This window comes from Otolemur garnettii, unplaced genomic scaffold, assembly GCF_000181295.1.
Source record: "Otolemur garnettii isolate 467f Iridium unplaced genomic scaffold, OtoGar3 scaffold00037, whole genome shotgun sequence".
In the NCBI taxonomy this organism is placed as follows: domain Eukaryota; kingdom Metazoa; phylum Chordata; class Mammalia; order Primates; family Galagidae; genus Otolemur; species Otolemur garnettii.
In genome coordinates this window covers 11,092,529-11,114,709 of record NW_003852432.1, presented here as the reverse complement: position 1 = coordinate 11,114,709, position 22,181 = coordinate 11,092,529, and the positions used below count along the sequence as shown (strand labels likewise).

The window sequence follows — 22,181 nt, the reverse complement described above, 5'->3', positions numbered from 1 at the left end:
ACTGTATTAAAGAGTCGCAGCATTAGGAAGGTTGAGAACCACTGACCTAGATCTTTTGTCCCTGCTGCACCTGTTGTCTAAAATGTTCTCCCTCGTCTGTGAATCCCACCCATCCCTCAAGGACCAGCTAGCATGCTATCTTCAGATCCCTTCCACTGAGGAAATACAGCCAGGCCTTGGAGACACTGTGGATTTGCTTCCAGACCTATATACAGAGAATACTGCAATAAAGGAAGCCACAGTGATTTTTGGTTTCCTATATTTATACCATACTGTGATGTATTAAATGTGCAGTAACATTATGTCTAAAGAAAAAACAGTGTACATACCTTAGTTAAAAATACCTTTTTACTAAAAAATGCTAATGATCATCTGAGCCTTGAGAGAGTTGCTATCTTTTTTGCTGGTGCAGGTTTTTTTTTTTTGCTGGTCCTGATGTTGATGGCTGCTGACTGATCAGGGTGACGATTCCTGAATGTTGGGGGGCTGTGGCCATTTTTCCAAATAATACAACAGTGAAGTTTCCTACATCGATTGACTTTTCCTTTCACAAAAGATTTCTCTGTAGCATGTGATGCTGTAGAGCTTCTTTCAAAATTGCAGTCAGTCTCTTAAACCCTGCCACTAGTTTATCAGCTAAGTTTATGTCATAGTCTGACTTCTTCATTGTCATGTCAACAGTGGTGATGGCATCTTCACCAGAAGTAGATTTCATCTCACAAAACCACTTTGTTTGCTCATTCATGAGAAGCAACGTGGCGCACTCTGAGAGGCAAGGCAGGCAGGTTGCCTGAGCTCAGGATTCCCAGACCAGCCTGAGCAAGAGACCCCATCTCTAAAAACAAATAAACAAACCCAGCTACTTGGGAGGCTGAGGCAACAGGATCACTTAAGCCCAGAAGTTTGAGGTTGACGTGGGCAGTGATGCCACAGCACTCTACCCAGGGCAACAAAGTGAGACTATGTCTCAAAAAAAAAAAAAAAAAAAAAAAAAAAAAAACCCAAAAACAAAAAACCAGAAAAAGAAAAAAAAAAAAGCAACTCATCATCTGTTCAGAATTTTTCATGACTAGTTACTATAGTTTAGCCCCTCCTTAGGTGTAATTCCTAATTCCACATCTAATTCTGGTTCTTTTGCTATTTTTACCACATCTTTGGTTATTTCCTCTACTGAAGTCTTGAACCCCTCAAAGTTATCCATGAGGGTTAGTATCAAATTCTTCCAAACTTTATGTTGATATTTTGACTTCTTCCCCATGAATCATGAATGTCCTCAGTGGCAACTACCTAGAATGGTGAATTCTTTCCCAAAGGGTTTTAGTTCACTTTACCCAGAGCCATCAGAGGAACTACTATTTAGTAGCTATAGCCTTATGAAATGTATTTCTTAAATAATAAGACCTGAAAGTCAAAATTATACCTTGGTCCACGGCTGCAGAATGGATGTTGTGTTATTAGGCATGAAAAAAACATGAATCTGGCTCGGCGCCTGTGGCTCAAGCGGCTAAGGCGGCAGCCACATACACCTAAGGTGGCGGGTTTGAATCCAACCCGGGCCCACCAAACAATAATGGCTGCAACCAAAAAATAGCTGGGCGTTGTGGTGGGCACCTGTGGTTCCAGCTACTTGGGAGGCTGAGGCAGGAGACTTGCTTGAGCCCAGGAGTTGGAGGTTGCTGTGAGCAGTGAAGCCATGGCACTCTACCCAGGGGGATAGCTTGAGGCTCTGCCTCAAAAAAAAAAAAAAAAAAAGGAAAAGAAAAGAAAAGAAAAAAACATGAATCTCCTTGTTCATCTTCATCAGAGCTCTTGGGGGACCCAGCATATTGTCACAAGCAGTGATATCATGAAAGGAATCTTTTTCTGAGCAATAGGTCTTCACAGTGGAGTTAAAATATTCAGTAAAGTGTGCTATAATCAGATGTCATCCAGCCTTGGTTGTTCCATTTCTAGAGCACAAGCAAAGTAGATTTAGCATAGTTCTTAAGTGCCTTAGGGTTTTGAGAATGGTCAGTGAGACCTGGCTTCAACTTAAAGTCACCAGCTGCTCTAGCACCTAAACAAAAAGATTATCATTTGAAGTTTTGACTTCTGCTTTCTAGCTATGGAAGTCCGACATGTCGTCTTCTTCTAATAGAAGGCTATTTATCTACACTGAAATCTGTGGTTTTGGGGGCGGCACCTGTGGCTCAGTGAATAGGGCGCTGGCCCCGTATGGGTGGGTGGTGGGTTCGAACCCTGCCCCAGCAAAACTGCAACAAAAAAATAGCCGGGTGTGGCGGGTACCTGTAGTCCCAGCTACTCGGGAGGCTGAGGCAAGAGAATCGCCTAAGCCCAAGAGCAGGAGGTTGCAGTGAGCTGTGATGTCACATAACTCTACAGAGGACAACAAAGTGAGGCTCTGTCTCTAAAAAAAGAAAAGAAAAGAAATCTGTTGTTTACGGTTTCATCAGCGATCTGGGCTGGATCTTATGGGTAACTGGGTGACTGCTGCTGCTTCTATAGCAGCACTTGCTGCCCCACCTCACACTTTTTTCCTATGGCGAGAAGGTCTTTCCCTAAACCTCACACGCTGATCTGTGCTGGTTTCAAACTTTTCCTTTGCAGCTTCTTGCCTCTCAGCCTTCACAAAATTGAAGAAAGTTAGGGCCTGGCTCTGGATTAGGTTTTGGCTTAAGAGAATGTTGTGGCTGTTTTGATTTTCTATCCAGGCCACAAAAACTTTCTCAGTATCAGGAATAAGACTGTTTTATGTTCTTGCCATTGTGTGTCCACTGGAATAGCACTTTGAGAACTTTTCCTTTGCGTTCACAACCTGGCTAACTTGTGCTAACAGCCTAGCTTTTGGCCAATCTCACAGGCTTTCAACGTGCTCTCTTCACTAGGCTTAATTATTTGTCTTTTTTTTTTTTCTAGTTTTTGGAGAGGTATGCAACTCCTCTTTCCCTTGAGCACTTAGAGGCCTTTATAGTGTTATTCACTGGCTTAATTTGAACATTGTTGTGTCTCTGGGAATAGGGAGGCCTGAAGGGAGGGAGAGAGACTGAGGAGTGGCCCATCAGTGGAGCAATCAGAACACACACATTGTCAATTAATCCTTTGTGGAGACTCAGAAAGGAAACGTGCCCACAGGCATCTTGCACTAAGTTAACATCTTGTATTGAATGCCTAAAGATGGCCTTCACACTTAGAGAATGTCTTGTTTGAACCCCTAGAGGTGTCATTCAGAGTCAAAAAGTTAACTGTCTTATAAGGGTGTGGCTTGTGGCACCCCCAAACAATTACAACAGTGACATGAAAGATCACTGATCACAGCTCACCATAACAGATACAGTAATAATGATAAAATTTGAAATAGGCCGGGCACAGTGGCTCACATTTGTAATCCTGGCACTCTAGGAGGCCAAGGCAGGTGGATTGCTTAAGCTCATGAGTTCAAGACCAGCCTGAGCAAGAGTGAGACTGTCTCTACTAAAAAAATAGAAAAACTGAGGCAAGAGGATCTCTTGAGCTCAAGAGTTTGAGGTTGCTATGAGCTAGGATGACACCATGGCACTCTACCCAGGGTGACAGAGGATGACTCTATCTCAAAGAAAAAAAAAAGCTTAAGTATTATGAGAATTACCAAAATGTAATAGACATAGAGTGAGCACTTGCTGTTGGAAAAATGGTAGTGATACATTGACTTGATGCAAGGTTGCGGCACACCTTCAATTTGCAAAAAGGGCAATGTCTGCAGAGGCAATAAAGTGAGGTCCGTCTGAATTTCCTCCAGCTCTCACGGTGCCTTATATGAGAAGCGTGTTTTATGGTATGTATGTGTAATACCTGTGGTCAGTGTTTGGGTGTACGTGGCTCCCTGTATACTTCATCACTTCCTCTAGACTATAGTTTTTCATCTTCCTGTGTCACTCTTTGCACACAGTAGGTCTTTATTATTTGCTAGATAAATGAATCCCCAACTTATTGTGACCTAGTGAGCTAAGATTAGAACAGTGAAATTGATAAAACAAATTACCAAGTATGTGCCTCATGTAAGTTTCAGTTTTTAGGTTGATATGAGGGTTCAAATATTTAAGTTACTGGCTGTCACAAAACCTTAAATTCTGTGATGGGTCACATGCATCTAATGAATACATACAGGACAATTTGTTGTTTATTGTCAGCTTTGAGTTTAGGATGTATCATAGGCACCATACTTATTTTTGGAGATGTTTCCCTCAACTGTTAATGCAATCATCTGAGTGATGCCCTTTTTGGTCTGTCACTTTTTATATGTCTAAAATCGTGGCTGTGCTGGCATAAAGGCTCCTTCTACCTCTAGGGTCCTGTGTCTTGGGATGAATTTCATTGAATGCAGACAGTAGCACCAAGAACATACATTCATATGGACTTAATGAGTATGTATGATTTTTACAGTTTGGGCTCTAATTCTTAGGGAACACAAGTTCAAGTGTGCCTTCCTTTGGTGGATTTCCATTGGTCCTAAAGTAAAATCTAAGTATATTCCCTGGCTTACGAAGGCTGATAACCTGGCCCTTTCCTGCCCCTCAAATCTGAACTTTCTGTAATCACCACCCTCTAGACATGCCGGGACTCTTTCCTATTCTTAAACAAGCCCAGCTTCTTCCTGCCTATGGCCATTACCCTAGTGGTTCCCTTCACCTGGAATGCTTTTCCACTTGATTTTTGAATAGTAATCTTGCCATTCACATGCCTTCTTAAATTTACCTCTTTTAAGAGGCTTTCCCTGATGCTCCAATTTAAAATGACCATCTAGTCACTATAATCTCACTAGATTTGAATTCTCTGCATAGCACTTAGCACTGTTTAATGTAATTCTTTTTTGTGTATTAATTTATTGCATTGTTCCCCACATGACTTAAAACTCCCTGGGGGGGGCCCATTTGTCTTGTCTTAGTTGTCTTATTGTGTATCCCCCAGATCCTGAACAGTGAGTATCTTGGCCTAACATGTGTTCAGCATATGTTTGTGGGATGAATAAGAAACTATGTCAGTTGGTTGTGGGGACTCCGCGGTGGCACTGCCCTTTAGGAAATGATTTGGGAGCTACCGTGTAATTATTTCTTACGAGGCTGAGAACTGTGTCCACTAACTCTCCTTTATAATGATTACCCTGAAATGTTTATACATATCTAAAATATTAATACATTTCAATTCATTCTTTAGGGATGGAATTAAGGAATGCTATCCTTCTTGTCTGTATTATAAAGTAAATTTAATATAAGAAATATTAAGAGTCAAAAAAGGATCACTTTTGGAGCTAAAGTGTGTACTATAGCCTGGTACTTCAAACATTAGGAAGTACAGAGTTAAATACCTTATATTACCTGTAAAGATGGAGCTCAAGGTTCTATCACCAGGGAAAAAATTGTTGTCTGTGCAGAAGGATAGATTAGTAGAAGAAATATTTGGTTGGGAGATTTTTCAGAATGATATTGGCAGGCACAATGAAGCAACAAACAGAAATGTAACTTGAAGTGATTAGAAACATCATAGCACAATTTTAAATTCAATATTTGCATATTTCCCCCTCTATAGAAACCGTTTCTAAGGTCATATGAGAAGTCAGAGTGAAAATACAATAGAATGTCTCAAAATTGGCCACCCAAGGGACGGTAACAAACTTATCAACATATTGAGGTGGTCATTACAAGGAACAAGGCCTACTCTACTGATGTGTACGTGTGGTATATGTCTGATTTATGAAAAATAGGTCAACTTATGTAGGGAAGTGGTCAGCTGTGGAGGTTCTGCTATACTTTTAGCTTTAGAGAAACTTGGTTTTTTTAGTTTTATCTTTTTGTTTGGTTTTTTCCTCGTTTTTAAAAAATGTTTTTTAAAATATTTTCTAGAACTTTATTTTATAGCCAATTTTACTAGAGTTTTTCTTTCTCCATAAAGTACAGTATATCTATTGAGGGAAATATCAGCTTTGATGAGATGAAAGGAGCATTGAACTTAAAATCAGATTTGAGTTCAAGTTCCAGTTTTCCATATGTCGATTAACTTTGGATATATTTCTTTGTAAGATTCTTTCCTCATTTGTAAGATGAGGACAGTAACCTTTGTTTCATAAATTTAGTTAGAAATCTCCATGAAGTAACATTGAGGAATGAGTTCTAAGTGTAGCAAATAAGTAGTGTTAGCAATATTATATTTATACGTGGTTGCACTAGTATATTTCACTAACTCTGATAGCCTGTACAACTGAAGCTGCCTTATTCCTGTCAATTACTATCTGAGCACACAAATCTCACGTCAGTTATATTTCCCCAACTTTTTGCACTTGTTTTCTATGTTGAAGAATTAGCACCCTGTTATAATATAGTTTTGTTCACTAATGCCTGCGGGTGTTATTTTTCTTGCCATGAACAAGGACCATGCATAGTAGAAGTCACTTTTTTTTTTTTTTTTGAGACAGAGCCTCAAGCTGTCCCCCTGGGTAGAGTGCTATGGCATCACAGCTCACAGCAACCTCCAACTCCTGGGCGCAAGCGAGTCTGCTGCCTCTGCCTCCCAAGTAGCTGGGACCACAGGCACCTGCCACAACACCCGGTTATTTTTTGGTTGCAGCCATCATTATTGTTTGGCAGGCTCAGGTTGGATTCCAACCTGCCACCTTAGGTGTATGTGGCTGGCGCCTTAGCCACTTGAGCCACAGGTGCCAAGCCAGAAGTCACATCTTAAAGATAAATTTTAGTTTAGATCTAGTCTGTTGATTAGAACTAGGAAGGGGTAAGAAGTTACTGTTTCTTACAGGAGTCAGGCAGTGTGCTGCCTACATTATCATCACTGGCTATTAGACTCCCTGAACTTGTTCACAAAAACTCTCTTTGTACATGTGACATGAAAGTTTTCAAAACAAATGAGTATTTTTTTTCATAGTAGTTATCCTATTAAAGGAAGCACAAGTGAACACATTACAAATGTATTTTGATGGGGAAGCAACTGAATTTTTGAACAAGGATGAGAACTTGGTGAAGACTTTTAGAGTACTTTTCTCAAAGGCCTATTCCCTTAGTATACTTGGAAGAACTTAAAAGCAGGGATTGTGGCTTTTCATCTTTGTGCTTCTATCCTATGGTTATTGCTTGGTCATGGTACATGGAAGGATGAATATATGAATGCCTTTGGGTGTTTGAATGGTGATCCTTTACTAATTTCACTTTACCACATGAGCTTTTCCTTTCTCTTCGCTAATACTCACTACCCAAAAATGGGGCTTGCTGTTGGGCTCACAACTGAAACTCAGGGAGACAGAAGGATTCTCTCGAGGTAATTGAGGCAGGAGTTTAGCAACTAGGAAGGAAAAAGGGGGTTGCTATGTAGGCATCAGAGGAGGTGATTGCCTGAGATGGAACTAAGGGAGCAATTCAGAGCAGGAAACATGAAGAGGTTGGAGGTAGTGGCGTAAACATGACTGGTGAGATGGCTCAGAACAGCTTGGTGTCTACGTGTGAGGCTGGAAGGAAATTGACAGAAAAGTTCAATTGCACAAATATACCACCTTAAAGAATGTTTATGCAGCTTAAATACCCTGTAACAGGCACATCTCTGAGCATTCTATGAATATCTGTGTGGTAGAGAGGGTTGCCTTTGGCCTGCCCACTTGGTGATAGAATTCATCCCATGACTAGAAAGCAACTTGATATGAGTTGGTAAATGAGAAAGTGCTTTGGAGACTGTACAGGCATTAGAGTAGCTTGTTTCCCCAGAAGCTTGTATTCTATAGGCGCGGCTCTCACAGTGATATGACAGGTTGAAATATATAATGGGATCTCTGTTATCCTGGATATTCTTTCTAAAATCGCACCGAGCAGGATAATGGGTTATTGAATTGTTTGGAAACCCCACGCCTGAATGTCTGTTGTAAACATCAGATGAGATTTCCCACCATCCTTATATTTGAGATATCATTGTAAAGATATCTATAAAGGGTTTTGAGTTTTCTGGAAGAGAAAGAATTTGCAATGAAACTCGTTTTTGATGAATGTTACAGTGTAACAGGATGGCTGCTCATGTGCGACTCATTTAAATATAGCAGGCTTGAGGGAGGGGGATGGGTGTGCTCTTACCAACCAGGCACAATGTAAGGGTACATGGCACACCTCCTGGGTGAGGGGACCACTACAGCAGGGACTTCCTCTAACAAACACAAACAATGTAACCTAATTGTTTGTACCCATGTATTAATCTGAAATTAAAAAAATATATGATGGGCATTCCTGTACTACCTACTATGCTAAAATAAGAACCTGACAGGCCCAGTTAGCTCCAGAGGTATTTTATGTGGCTGTGGCTGTGGCCAGAGGGCTCACTATTTAATTGCAGCTACTAAATCTCTCAGGAAAATAAGGCAGCATTTATCTGAGAGAGCATTTTTTCCCTTCTGAATTGAGGAAACTGCAAGTATACTAGTTCCACTTCTACTCCGTGGAGAACTCTAACTTTCATTAAGTTGTCCTCCAAATCTAATAAGATGTCATGGTTAAGAGTCAGTCTTTCAAAAATTTTAAGCAAGGCTGTAGAGGGTTAAAGGACTTTACAGGAATCTCTTAGGTCCATGAGTCAGGACTATTTGTTTTATTATAAAAAAGCTTAACAGTTAAAAATAACACAAACAGCAGAAACACTCTAAGGCATAAAACACTCTTTTAAAAAGTGCGGTTTTCACACATACGCAGCTTTGATCTGGATTTATGTGTGATCTAAAGAGAGAAGGGTTTGTTCTGTTTTACAGTCAGTTGTGATACTCTGAGCAACAGGAGCACAGCAGAATGCTTTCAGTTCTCCCTCTGCTAATCTTTCCCAGTTCCTAGTCTCCTTGTCTTGGGAATAATAGAATGAAATTTACTTCCCTACCAAATTGGTCTTTTGCATTTATTTGGTAGGTGCTGTTTATTGGGTATTCCTAATGGAACTAATAAAATAATGCTCTTGGGGTGGTTTGCAGCTCATTACACCCACTTCACTCAAGTGATTATCTTTATGGATGTATCTTTAGAGTAGTACGGTGTTACGTAATAAGAACTGGTGATGTGATCTGATTTGTACTTTTCCCTGGGGCTTGGGTTGTGATGTGTGTAAAGTTCTCATTCTCTATCATAGGCATATTTTGTTTAAAACAAAACAAGACAAATTATACTTAGTCCAGTCTCAGCGTTGACATCATGGTTTAGAGGGAATTTTTTTTTCTTATTTATGTTGCATAAATATAGTATTTAGCTGTGTTCACAATGGCTTCATGAAGAGTGTTTTAAATTGTACCTTTACATCTGAAAGATAAACTTGAGAGCTTAAATTACAAATTTTTAAAAAAGATTCAGATTAATATGAGTCTTCATCTTTTTTATGGTTGCATCGTACACCGCGGTATACATACACCATGGTTTATTAATCCATTCATGAGTTAATGGTCACTTGGGTTGATTCCACATCCTGGTGACTGTTAATTGAGCTACAATAAATGTTCTAGTGCAAATGTCCTTATAGTAAAATGATTTTCTTCTAAGCTAAAAAACTGGTACACAGCTAAGGACACAATAATTAAAGCAAACAGACAACCTTCAGAGTGGGAAAAAGTATTTGCATGTTACAAATCTGACAAAGGGCTGATAATATGAATCTACAGAGAACTCAAATTTATCAACAAAAAAGAACAGACAGGGCTGGGTGTTGTGGCTCACACCTGTAATCCTAGCATTTTGGGAGGCTGAGGTGGGTGGCTTGCCTGAGCTCAGGAGTTTGAGACTGGCCTGAGCAAGAGTGAGTGAGACCTTGTGCCTAAAAACAGACGAGTATTGTGGCAGTCGCCTATAGTCCCAGCTACCTGGAAGGCTGAGGCAAGAGGATTGTTTAAGCCCCAGAGGAGACTGAGGTTGCTGTAAGCTGTGATGCCAAGGCAGCCTACCCAGGGTGACAAAGTGAGACTCTGTTTCAAAAAAAAAAAAAGCAAGCAACCACATATACCGTTGGGCAAGAGACACGAACAGAACCTTCTCTGAAGAAGAGGGAGGAATAGCCAGCAAACACATGAAAAAATGCTCATCATCCTTAATCCTCAGAGAAATGCAAATCAGACCCACTCTGAGGTACCATCTACCTCCATTGAGAATAGCCCACATCACAAAGTCCCAGTGCTTCAGATGTTGGCATGATTGTGGGCAGAGGGGAACACTTTAGTACCGTTAGTGGGACTGCAAACTGATCCAGCCTCTTTGGAAAGAAGTATGGAGAATCCTCAAAGAGCTGAAAGTAGACCTTCCATTTGATTCTGTAACACTAATACTAGGTATCTGCCCAGAAGAAGAAAATTATTTAAATTATAATTTTTTAATAATTAGAAACTTGTTTCTCATTTGCTCTTCTCACCTGGAAGTTGTATCTGTATTATCATCCAGTAAAAGTCTGAAAATGTAATTTTAAAAAATCATACAATAAGTCTAATCAATTGGAAAAAGTCTTTCTAAGAAAACCATTTTTCTTTTCTGTTACATTATTTGAGCAATTTAATGATGTTTTTAGAGGGAATCCACAGAAGTGATGACACCATAACATCAATTAAGTTGGAGCAAAGATATGCGGTTGGTAATTAGTTTAGGCTCTGAAAATATTTCTTTAAATGTTTGCTCTTTACACTGAGGTAATAGTTTCTGGCAGCTTTTAAAGGACCTTTAAAGAAACTATGATTCTTTCTTTTTTTTTTTGTCTGGGGCTGGGTTTGAACCCACCACCTCCGATATATGGGGCCGGTGCCCTACTCCTTTGAGGAAACTATGATTCTTAAGTCAGCATTTTTAGTTTTAACCATGAGAACAAATGTGATAGAGAACAGTAATAAGATACTTAAAAAAGAAAAGATAGGTAACTTGTTACTGTTTAGGTTGGAGAGGATGTAAATTCAAAGTTTGTGCAAAAACTGGCCGGCTGCTATGAGAAAGCAAACTTTTATTGCTCAGTCCAAATGAAAAACTTAAATTACATTGGTTAGTATGGTGATTAGTGGGCTGGGAGCAGCAGGGGAAGTGTAGTTGTGTAGTAGTGGTCACAGGCAAGGGCTTTTCCCTGCCTCTCCCTTGCTTCCTTCCCTCCCTCCTCACTTCTTTTCAGAAGCAGGACCTCACTTTGTCTCTCAGGCTGAGTTTAGCAATGAAGATTGCTCACTGCAGCCTCCAACTCCTGGGCTCAAGCAATCCTCCTACCTCAGCTGCCCAAGTAGCTGGGACTACAGATGTAAACCAACATGCCCAGATAATTTTTCTTTTCTTTTTTTTTTTTTAGTGACAGGTCCTCTCTTTGCCACCCAGGCTTGTCTCAAACTCCTTGGCTCAAACAATCCTTCCACCTCAGCCTCCTAAAGTGCTGGGATTACCTGAGTGAGACCCAGTGCCTGGCCCCTACCACTTCGTGAACATTGTGGCCAGCCATTGGTTCATGCCAAGCTCACTTTCTAGGAATAAACATGACTTAGAAGTAAAATATAGTCTTTTAAAACATGTTTTCTTCTGTTTGTAACTGTTGCAAAAAAACAGAAGAAGATATGAAAATATCTAGACATTAAGATAATACCCTTTTTAGTGGATTATACCCTTTGTTGCAGCCATTCGGTACTTCTGTAACATATGGTGCGTTTCCTTAAATATACGGTGTTAACATGTGAATGCTATTGATGTTTGGCTTTATGGAAATCTCTTTTGAGCATTGACTAGCTAGTCTGAAAATTGAAAAGTAGCAGTGAGACAGACTGTCAATCTTTTCACATCAGTTTATTTACTGGAGATTTAAGTAGTGTATTCAAAGTTCACACACCCTCCCAAGCAGGAAGCCCAACTGTTTGTGAAATGACATTATTGTCACCTTGCATTTAAGTGAAAACTGTTTCTTTCTGGTACTAGCGCAGTGCTGTCATCCTTCTTTTATCAGCAGCACTAGAGAACCAGTGACTAACTGTTGCTGTTTGCGGCACGATGTTGTATACCTGTGATGCCCTGTCCTGGTTTACTGACTGAACGATGTAGCACATTATCCCAAACAAGATGATAACATTCTCAAATCCATAAAAAATTCATGCACCACATGTTACTTTTAGAAATAAGATGAATGTTAGGAAATCAACCCCCTTTGAAGTATGTGATAAAGTGTTGCGATATATCAAAGGATTCACTTTGCTGTTTGTGGATTTCTATTATTCCTAGCTCCTTTTTTGCTACTAGTCACCAAGTAACTCAGGCTACGTTCCTCTGGGTATGTAGGACTAAGGTATGTTCTATGAATAAGCAGTAATTCTGAGCCTGTTTGGGAGAACCAGCACCTCGCAGGATCTAGTAGGGATCTTGTGGCTGTGAGTGCTTTGTACAACTGTCATTTCTGGCTCCTAATGCTCAGAACTACTGTCCCATCTTCCTCTCTCACCAGTTCCTATTGTTGGGATAGTAAAGAGTGACTTTGGTTAGGCAGCCTGTACAAGTTAGTGTCCCGGGGATAGGTCTGCTGATCTAGCTAGTCCAGTTTGATCAGGTCTCTTAACTTGTTGTACCCAGCCTTTCCACTCCTGAATTATTGACCTGCAATAAAATGAGACAGTGCCCTTATCACATTTTAGCACAAGGTAAATGTGGTTTCAAGTCACGTATTTGTTCTGTGATCTTAACACTAGTTACTTTATAACTGAGGGTAATAATGGTGAGCATCTCATAGGATTGTTATGAGGATTAAATGAGGTCTTATGAGCAAAGCCTTAGCCAGTGGCAGCACATTCTGAGTGCTCCATACATTTTGGATATTCACTTGATATTGTTGCTGCTACTGCTATGATATTGACTTTGTTTTATAATTCTCAGTGTCTGACCAATCAGCTTTTCTTCTTGAGTCAGTTTTGAGGCTAGAGTTGTTTTTTTTTTTAATTCATTTGTTCTTTTCTTTCATAATTAGTTACATGTATGTCCTCTGTGTGTTTCCTGTTTCCTTTCAGTTTGGGAGAGAAATATGTGACAGCAAGAGGAGCGCCACTCGTCTAAATGAATACGCTTTTGTTATGTACTTCCTAACTTTCCTCCTTCACTCTGTGTCCTCTTTGCCTGTATCTGTAATTTTCCTGACACTCCTTAAACCTCAAGGGTAATTTCAAAGCCATATTCACTAAACTCTTTCCGCATCTTGTTCTTAGTAATTTATTGTACTATATTAAGGGACTTCTTAATGTTGAATCTCTGGTATTACACTACCAAATAATAAATTCATTGAGTTGTTCTATTAGCAGGTCACAGTACTTGGTGTGGGTGTGGAAGAGCGGAATGATGACCGGGGTGTGGTTCCTGTCTTCATAAATTGAGGTACTGAGCAGAGAGAGAAAAAGAAACAGGCAGGAAACCAACCCTAATCCAAATTAAGATGTGTAGAGCACAACGGAGTAAACAAATACCGAACAAGAGGATGGGAAAAGCTTTAGACTCGTAGTGGTAGTGATTGAGTTGGGCCTTGCTCTATTCCTAGGTAGAATGTGGGAAGGTGAAACTGCTTGGTGCCTTCACAGAACTGCCAGTGTGACTGACAGCAGAGTGGAAACGGAGAAAGCCAGAACCTGTTAGGGTTCGTTGGAGTTCATTTTGAAGAATTAACAGATAATTGAAATCTTGGTATATTTTACCTATAAAGAAAAGCACAGGAAATCATATAGCAAATAAAAATAATAGTAGGGATAACCACCTCCTAAATTTAAAATATGTTAACATTTTGCCATTAAGTGTTCATATTGCTTTTTTCTTTCTCTTTTAAAAAATAAACTGTATTTTAAAAATACTTTTAGATTTATAGAAAAATCATAAAGCTAGCACAAAGAGTTCCCATATCCCTCACATCTGGGTTACTCTGTTATTAACATCTTGCATTAGTATGGTGAGTTTGTTACAGTCAGTGAAACAGTGTAGGTAGACATTATTAACTAAGGTCCAAACTTCATTCTGATTCCTTAGTTTTAATCTAATGCCCTTTTATTACTCCAGAATCCCATCCAGGATGCCACATTCGTTTGGTCGTCGTGTCTCCTCAGACTGTTTCCGGATGTGGCGGTCATTCAGACTTTCTGTGTCTGTGATGACCTCGACAGTTTGGAGGAGCACTGCTCAAGAATTTCTTAGGATGTCCCTGGTTGGGATTTCTCTGACACTTTTCTCATGAGTTTTGTGGGATCATGGGTTTTGGGGAGGAAGGCCACAGTGGAGGTACAGTGCCATTTTTGTGACAGTATAGGATCAGCTTGACTAATCATTATTGACAATGACCTTGATCACCTGACGGAGGTAGTGTTCATCAGGTTTCTCCACTATCAAGTTACTCTTTTTTCCTCCTCCCCTCCTTTTTCCATTCGGGACATTTGGAAGAAAGTCACTTTGCACAGCCCACACTTAAGGAATGAAGAATTTTGTTTCCACTTGTGGAAATAAATGAAAACTACCCAAATGAGAACAAGTGAAGGCTATTTATTCAGAGCTTGTTAGAACAAGAGAACCAGCCACTGTCACTTGACAGAGACTGAAGGGCAGGCAGGAAAGCTTTACAGGAGAAAAAAGGAAAGGCTTCAGGTGTGCCCAGATTGGAGGCTGTTGGCGTGGGGAAGCTGGAGGTGGGCCAGCTGGAAGTAGGGCATTCTGTGTTTTGTTTGGTGGTACAAATTTGGTTTTAGCTGGTCAGTCCTAAGTTAAAAGTGGTACAGAAATTAGGAAAGTTGTCAGTTACTGATCAAATCCTGACTGTTGTGCTGATTGCTATGGAAATTTTGTGTTTAGTCATTTCAGCCTTCTCTACCAAATGTACCCTGGGTATTATATATAGACTGGGTGACTTAAACAGCAAACATTTATTACTCACCATTCTGGAGCTCAGTGGTCAAAGATCAAAGTGGTGGCATTTCGTGGTCTGGTGAGGGCCCCCTTGAAGGTGCACACATGGCTGTCTTCTTGTTTCCTCACATGACAGAGAGCAGAAAGAGAAAGCAAGCTTTCTTTTGTCTTTTATTATTTATGAGGGCTTCACCCTATGATTTAACTATCTCCTAAAGGTGTCACCCCCAAATTCTGTCATATTGGGGATGAGGCTTCGAGGTATAAATTTGAGGGTAAACATTCAGGCACTGTGATTTGTTTTTCTGGACTGGTTTTTGCAGGTTGTAAGAGTTCTATCTTTATACATGGTCCAGTCATTGCCTGTTTGTGTTATATATTCAACCTTTCATCCACCAGGATAGTGGAGTACCTACACCAACTACAGTAGAACCTCTGTAAGGACCACCCAAGGGACTGTAACAAACTGGTCAGCATAGGGAAGTGATCACCATCAAAGAACTATGCCTTCCATACTGATGTGTATGTGGTGCGTGTCTGGTCAGTGAAAATTAGGTCAAATGCAGGGGGTGCCCAAGGTAGGGAGGTGGTCAGTTATGGAGGGTCTACTCTATTTCATATTCTTTTGCATGAGAGATTGATCTTTTCTTGCTCATTTATTTATTCATTCAATCATTTCTTTATATCAGCCTGGGCTTACAGATGTTTATTTTATTGGAGGTGGGGTCTTGTTCTGTAGCTCAGACTGGAGTATAGTGGCACAATCAGAGCTTACTGTAACTTCCAACTCCTGGGCTCAAGCTATCCTCCCACCTCAACATTCCATGTAGCTAGGACTACAGGCATGTGCCTCCATGCTTGGCTAGTTTTCTTTAATTTTTTGTACAAATGAGGTCTTGCTATGTTGCCCATGCTGGTCTTGAGCTTCTGGGCTCAAGCAGTTCTCCTACTTTGGCTTCCCAAAGTGCTGGAATACAGGCACAAGCCACTGCGTCCAGCCAGATATTTATTTAATACTTTGGGTTATAATCCAGTGCTGCTTTATTTATTTCATTGCTCAAATTATGACATTTCGGCCACTGGGAGCTCTTTTAGTTGGTTCCTGTGTCCCTTTGGCTTTCCCCCACTATAGTGCATTTTTCTGTTTGAGGAGTTCCTGACTATCTAGCACTATCAGATGTTCTAGGGTTATCTTGTACATTTCCTCTCCCATTCCTCTCTTCAGATAAATTAACCCTTACTAGTTAGGGCTGGCTCTTTCTCCATCCCTTTTCCCTCCTTCCTGTTCTTTTGGTAACTTATCCTAAAGTTGGTATTGTTGCCATATATCTAATGTATTCACAAACAATATATAATTACTCTGAGATTTAAAAAAATTTACATGACGGACCGTGGCTCATACCCTTCCTCAATTTGTTTCTGTTATTGAATATTATGTTTATGAGATTTTCTCATGCTGTAGATCTAGTTAATTTATCGTATAGTATTCTATTGTGTGAATTTACAACGGTTTACCCATTCCCCCCCAAAGACAAATTAATGCTACATGGACCTCTTTGCACATGTGTGCAGTTTCTCAAGGAAAAACGTTATCAGTAGTGATGGGATCTATTAGGGGAAGTTTTATAATTTGTATAGGGCATTTTTGGTTATCCCAGTGACTGAGAAAGCCTTATTGGCATTAGGAGAGGATGATGACAAAGGATGCCTGATGACCTGTAATGTCTTTGTTTTTTTTTTTTTTTTTTTTGAGACAGAGTCTCGCTTTGTCACCCTCGGTAGAGTACCATGGAGTCACAGCTCATAGCAACCTCCAGCTCTTGGGCTAGGGCGATTCTCTTGCTTCAGCCTCCCAAGTTGCTGGGACTACAGGCGCCCGCCACAATGCCCGACTATTTTTGTTGCAGTTGCCACTGCTGTTTTAGCTGGCTGGGGCCGGGTTTGAACCCATCACCCTACTATATGGGGCCGGCACCCTACCCACTGAGCCACAGGTACCTCCCAGACCTGTAATGTCATTAGATTTTCTATTTAAATAATTTTTGAATATCCCACTGATGTATTCGTGTATGGAAAATGTCTGTTTATAATGATCCGACTCTAAAACCTCCATTTTGCATATAAACTGAAAGTATTCTTGGCATGGTTTTAATATGTGCTGTTGTTTTTAAGAATTCAAACTACCTTGCAGATTGAGAGGATACTGAACTTTGTTCAGAACCAAGAATTGTTCACCATGTTGGAAACTCATGACACAGAGGGCCGTAGCATTCATGGGGACAGAGTCACAAACAGAACACATCTGTATGGGTCTGCATTTGTAGGGTTTGTATTCATGAGGGTGCAAGTATCTGTCTACTTCATTAAGTCTTCTACCAAGTTGTGCATTTTTAATACATTGTATTATTTTAAACAGGGCCAGGACTAAGGCCTCTCAAGTACTCCTGCCCGGGCACAGGTTAAGGAGACATTCTCAGTTTTTCAAGGGCAGGTTCAGCACAAAATTTTTGATAAAATTTTGCACCCTAAGGACCTTGTTAGCCTCATCCTAGTCCTGCTCTGATTACAGATTAGGTTCTGTTTATTTCTTCTGTATTGTAGTTAGGATAGTATTTTAAATTAATTTTTGTTTGTTAGTAGGCAGATTATTAAGTGTGTTGCAGGATGGAAAAGCGTCTTTCAAGTGACTTTTTATAACAGCAGGTGTTGGGTCTGATTGGTTTGAGGGCCACTGCTTTAGGGCACATCCTGGAAGTGTTCTTCATGAGCTTCTTCAGCTTTATTGGGTATTGCCAGGTTGCTTTAAGAAAGATTGTTATCAGTCAGCCATCGCTGTAGTAACGCTATGTTAAAACAGACAAGCTAACGGACTAAATGCTTCAAAACTCAGGGCTTCACAGTAAGTGTTTGTTTTCCCCTGACAATCTGTGTGAGTGGGTTGCAACGAGGCGGAATTTCAGGCTGTGGGCTCCAGACTGGAGGTTGGATTGAGGTTGGGTTCACCTCTGTTCTATATATCTCATGCTCCTGGATTTGCAGCTGTCCAGGGCATGTTTTGTCATGGGAAGTGGCAAAAGCAAAAGAAGGCAAGTGGAAATGTGTAAAACCTCATGTGGAATATGCCTAGAACTGGCTTGTGGTCACTTCTGTCCACATTCCATTGGCTAGAGCAAGTCACACGGCCAGGCCCAACATCTGTGAGGTAGGGAAATAGTCTCTGTTCTATTTAGTGGCAAAGATGTGAATTAGATGCAGGGAGAATGTCAAGAATTATGAGCAATGATTAGCTTACCACATGGTTGTACTATTATATTTTCTGCCAGTAATATATGCAAACTTTTGCTTCTCAACATCTTTGCTAAGTCTTAATGTTACCCAACTTCAGTATTTTTGTTAAATGATATATTATTATTTTAATTTTCATTATCAATTGTATATATCTTTCAAAATACTACATATATTTGTTTTAAAAGATTAATTTTTTCTTCCACTATAAAGTCAGTTCATGAGGATAATGAGGCTTTTTGTGATGGAAATAAAAATTTAGAGTCTCAAATTATGATACTTAAAATTAGTTGCAAGCTTATATACTGACTAATATCTGTTTTTCTTTTGCTTACATGATATCAGATATTCTGGGGAATATTAAAAATGTCTAGACTCTGTTCTTTTTTTTTGAGACAGAGCCTGAATGTTTCTGTAATGTTTCTAAGACTGAAGCTGTCCCCCTGGGTAGAGTGCTATGGTGTCACAGCTCACAGCAACCTCTAACTCCTGGGCTTAAGTGAGTCTCCTGCCTCCACCTCCCAAGTAGCTGGGATCACAGGCGCCCGCCACAACGCCTGGCTTTTTTTTTTTTTTTTGGTTGCAGCCATCATTGTTGTTTGGCGGGCCCAACCTGGATTCAAACTTGCCACCTTAGGTGTATGTGGCTGGTGCCTTAGCCACTTGAGCCACAGGCACCGAGCTGGCTCTGTACTTAAAAGGCCCTTTTATTTATTTTTTTATGTTGAAACTGTAATTTTAATAGATAATTCTTCATCTTACATAGGAGCACAGTAAAATACACCACATTCTGAAGAAACTCCAGAATTATGAGAATAAGAATGAGAAAAGTTCAGATGGGCTATACTATCCATTACCTTAAACTGTAAGAGACAAAGGGTTCCAACCCAAAGGTTAACCCTTATTGATGACTGGCTACACTTATTACTTAAAAATGATAAGAATCAGGAATTAGATCTGGAGAGAGCCAGGAAAGAACAGTTTTGTGAGGGGAGGGATACTGGAAGGATGAAAAGCAAGATCATTAACTGAGGATCTGATTATCTCAAAGGAAGAAACCTTTCTGATAACACTTAGGCAAGTTGGTTGCTTGAGATTTGCTCATCAGGTTTATAAGAAAGACTCACAAATTCCTCAGCAAACCTGAAATGATTTATCAGATTAGTCTTTCCTAGTAACACACACCAGTGGTTACACATGAAATCTTCAGACAAGAACCAAGAAAAAGGTTGTAACTCAAATTGGAGGCAAAAATGTGGCTTTAGGACTTTCGTAAGTCCTAAATGTCAGTCACCACTGCCATCTTTGCTCTGACTATCCTATGTAGTAGTTTTCAAACATTGTGGCAAGACACCAACGATCCTCTAATGAGACAACACAAACACATTTATTTTAAACTTTTAGGAGGTAGACAAGGGTCAGATATTGATGCTTTATGCATGCTCAGGGCCAGTTTATAAATACTCTTGTTCAGTAACATGTTAACACCAATTTGTATCAGTGAAAAGAAACTGGCAAAATCCCCCTCGTACTATTCAATCGGTCAGATGGGGCAGACCAAAACAGAATGTTCCATTAGAGTTTTAATTTTTAAATGCAATTGTCACACTGGGAAAATGAAATAAACCCAGCAAAATAAACTGTACAAAGGCAAAGTAGAATAACAAAAAATATTTTACTAAAACGTAAGATTTACAGAAGTTTTCAGAGAGGCCACCAAAATGGTCACAAGACTTTTTTTTGAAGGAAGGAAAATCTCTACTTGACAGCAGAGTTACAATGTTACTAGTGAGGACTGCGATGTTTGTTTAATGCTCTCATTTTGGTTCAAACAATCAAGCTTGTCCATCTACATTGTCTAAATAAAGTTAAACTTGGCTAGAGAGGATATTCTAAACAACTGGTTAGCTGCAATTATATCGCTACAAAATTACAATAAAACTACCTCCCCCCTCAAAAAAATTAAAATAAAATAAAACACCCACACCCGTGCAGCTAAGCCTGACAAATACCTTCATTCACAGTGCTTTAATTTAAACCATGATGGGGGAAATGAATAAAAGAGAGTGGCCACTGCTTTTAAATGTTTGGCAACACCCAGATGATACTTCTAGCCTCTGCTCATGCTTTACCACAGTGAATCAGGACAAGACATAGATTTGGTTATGTGCATCTAACCACCAAAGGACTGAAGATGTCTGGGTTTCTGTAATGTTTCTAAGACTGTGTCCATTAAATGCAGATGAGAAATGAAGAAGTCTTAGCAGAACAGGAGAAGTGATGCACATGTGATGATGGGATCGATTTGAGTATTATTCATGGCATATGGCCTAGTCCATGCTCCAGCTGTTTCTATGCCTGGGGCTTCCTCGGTCTTCCACTACACCATTCACTAATGGATCATCTCGACTGGGAGTACATAACAAAACCTGGATCCACAGCAGAACTGTGCGGATCTGCAGTGCTAGGGACCATTTATCTTTCAAAGTATCTAAACATATTCTTCCCAACTTGTCTGCATTAGGATGATAAATTTGGTCATGAAATGTACTGTAGGAGCTGCCATTTGGGTATTCTTCTGGAAGGAATAGTTTGAGTTTAAAAGTCCCTCCCTCAAAGGGAGAATCCTGGGGACCAGCAATGACCACACGAAAATAACTAGCGTTGCTCTCATCTGGTTCTGCTTGAATGCCAGGAAATGGTTCTGCTAGCAAACGCTGGGTTTCCTTGATGATCCTGGGGGGCAGCCTGGCCATCTTGTCAGATCCCGAGTTTGACTTCTGATCTCATCCTGAAAGGCCTTTTTATTTTTCACATTTTGATTCTGTGTACAGTATGTATATGATGCATTCATAATTTTCTTTCCATTATTGAGTGGAAAGAAATCTAATTTTCTTGAAGTCCCAAATTTAGATATATGCACTGTGTGCCAAACTAGATTGCATTCCAAAATATTCAAATATGGATTTCACTAAATGGCTTCTTGGTGTGTTTCTCTGGAAGAACACTTTCAGCACTCTTCTGATGTGGAGGCACTTCCTGCTGGAGAGCTACATCCAGGCGAGAGAGAGAGAGAGAGAGAGAGAGAGAGAAGAAGAAGAAGAAGAAGAAGAAGAAGAAGAAGAGGAGGAGGAGGAGGAGGAGGGAGAGAGAGACACTGGTGAGGAGGAAGAAAGGCACCCACAGAGCTTCTTCTCATAATATAATCTCCTTTATGCTGGGACCAGACAGGCCAGTCCCAGAGTGGTGGCATTTTAATGAAGCACGTACCATACCTACAAAAAAAAAAAAATGGTTGAAAAGGAATTCCATTCTTTAGTGTTGTATCTTAAAGGAGACACAGTTCACTCCAGCAACATTTCTAGAGTTCCCTTTTGGCTTCTGCTTCTCACACCTCACCTCCTTCCTTGATTATTTCTCCCCTGGGCTTTTCCCATCACCAGTCTCATCTGCTCAGCTGAGCCTGGCTGAGTCATTCTTGGCTCCTTCTAGCCAGCCTCACTTTCTCTGGTGAAACACGTAGACTTACATAACAGTTTTTTTTTTTTTTTAATTTTTTGAGACAGAGTCTCACTATGTCATCCTCAGTTCAGTGCCTTCGTATCAGAGCTCACAGCCACCTCAAACTCTTGGGCTTAAGTGATTCTCTTGCCTTGGCCTCCCAAGTAGCTGAGACTACAGGTGCCCACCACAATGCCCGGCTATTTTTTTGTTGTAGTTGTCATTGTTGTTTAGCAGGCCTAGGTTTGAACCCGCCAGCCCTGGGGTACATGGTTGGTGGTCTAACCACTAAGCTACGGGTGCTGAGCCTACATAACAGTTTGAAAGAGAGGAATCAATGGTCTGGAAGTTTGGGCCAGTGGATATGGAACAACGTATCTCTCACCACCACCACCACGGTGGTCCCCAGCCCTAGGCTGCAGACTAGTATTGATCCAGAGCCTATTAGGAACCTCACAGCAGGAGCTAAGTGGTGAGTGAGTGAGTGAGGCTTAATCTGTACTTACAGTTCCTCCTCATACCTGAGCTCTGCCT

At 40.3% G+C, this 22,181-nt stretch overlaps 2 protein-coding genes across 5 annotated transcripts in view; one reads left to right on the top strand and one right to left on the bottom strand.

Annotated features, from left to right (window-relative positions):
* Positions 1-22,181, top strand: part of ST7 (suppression of tumorigenicity 7) — a 272,254-nt gene that overhangs the window by 5,994 nt on the left and 244,079 nt on the right. The window lies entirely within an intron of this gene.
* On the bottom strand, positions 20,425-20,976 carry LOC105886982 (ubiquitin-conjugating enzyme E2 N-like). Its single transcript, XM_012805159.2, has one exon. The coding sequence runs from the start codon at positions 20,900-20,902 to the stop codon at positions 20,477-20,479; it is 426 nt and encodes a 141-aa protein (XP_012660613.1). The 5' UTR covers positions 20,903-20,976; the 3' UTR covers positions 20,425-20,476.

Excerpts from the sequence above, each read along its gene's own strand:
- LOC105886982 (XM_012805159.2), bottom strand. The coding sequence starts at position 20,902 with ATGGCCAGGCTGCCCCCCAGGATCATCAAGGAAACCCAGCGTTTGCTA.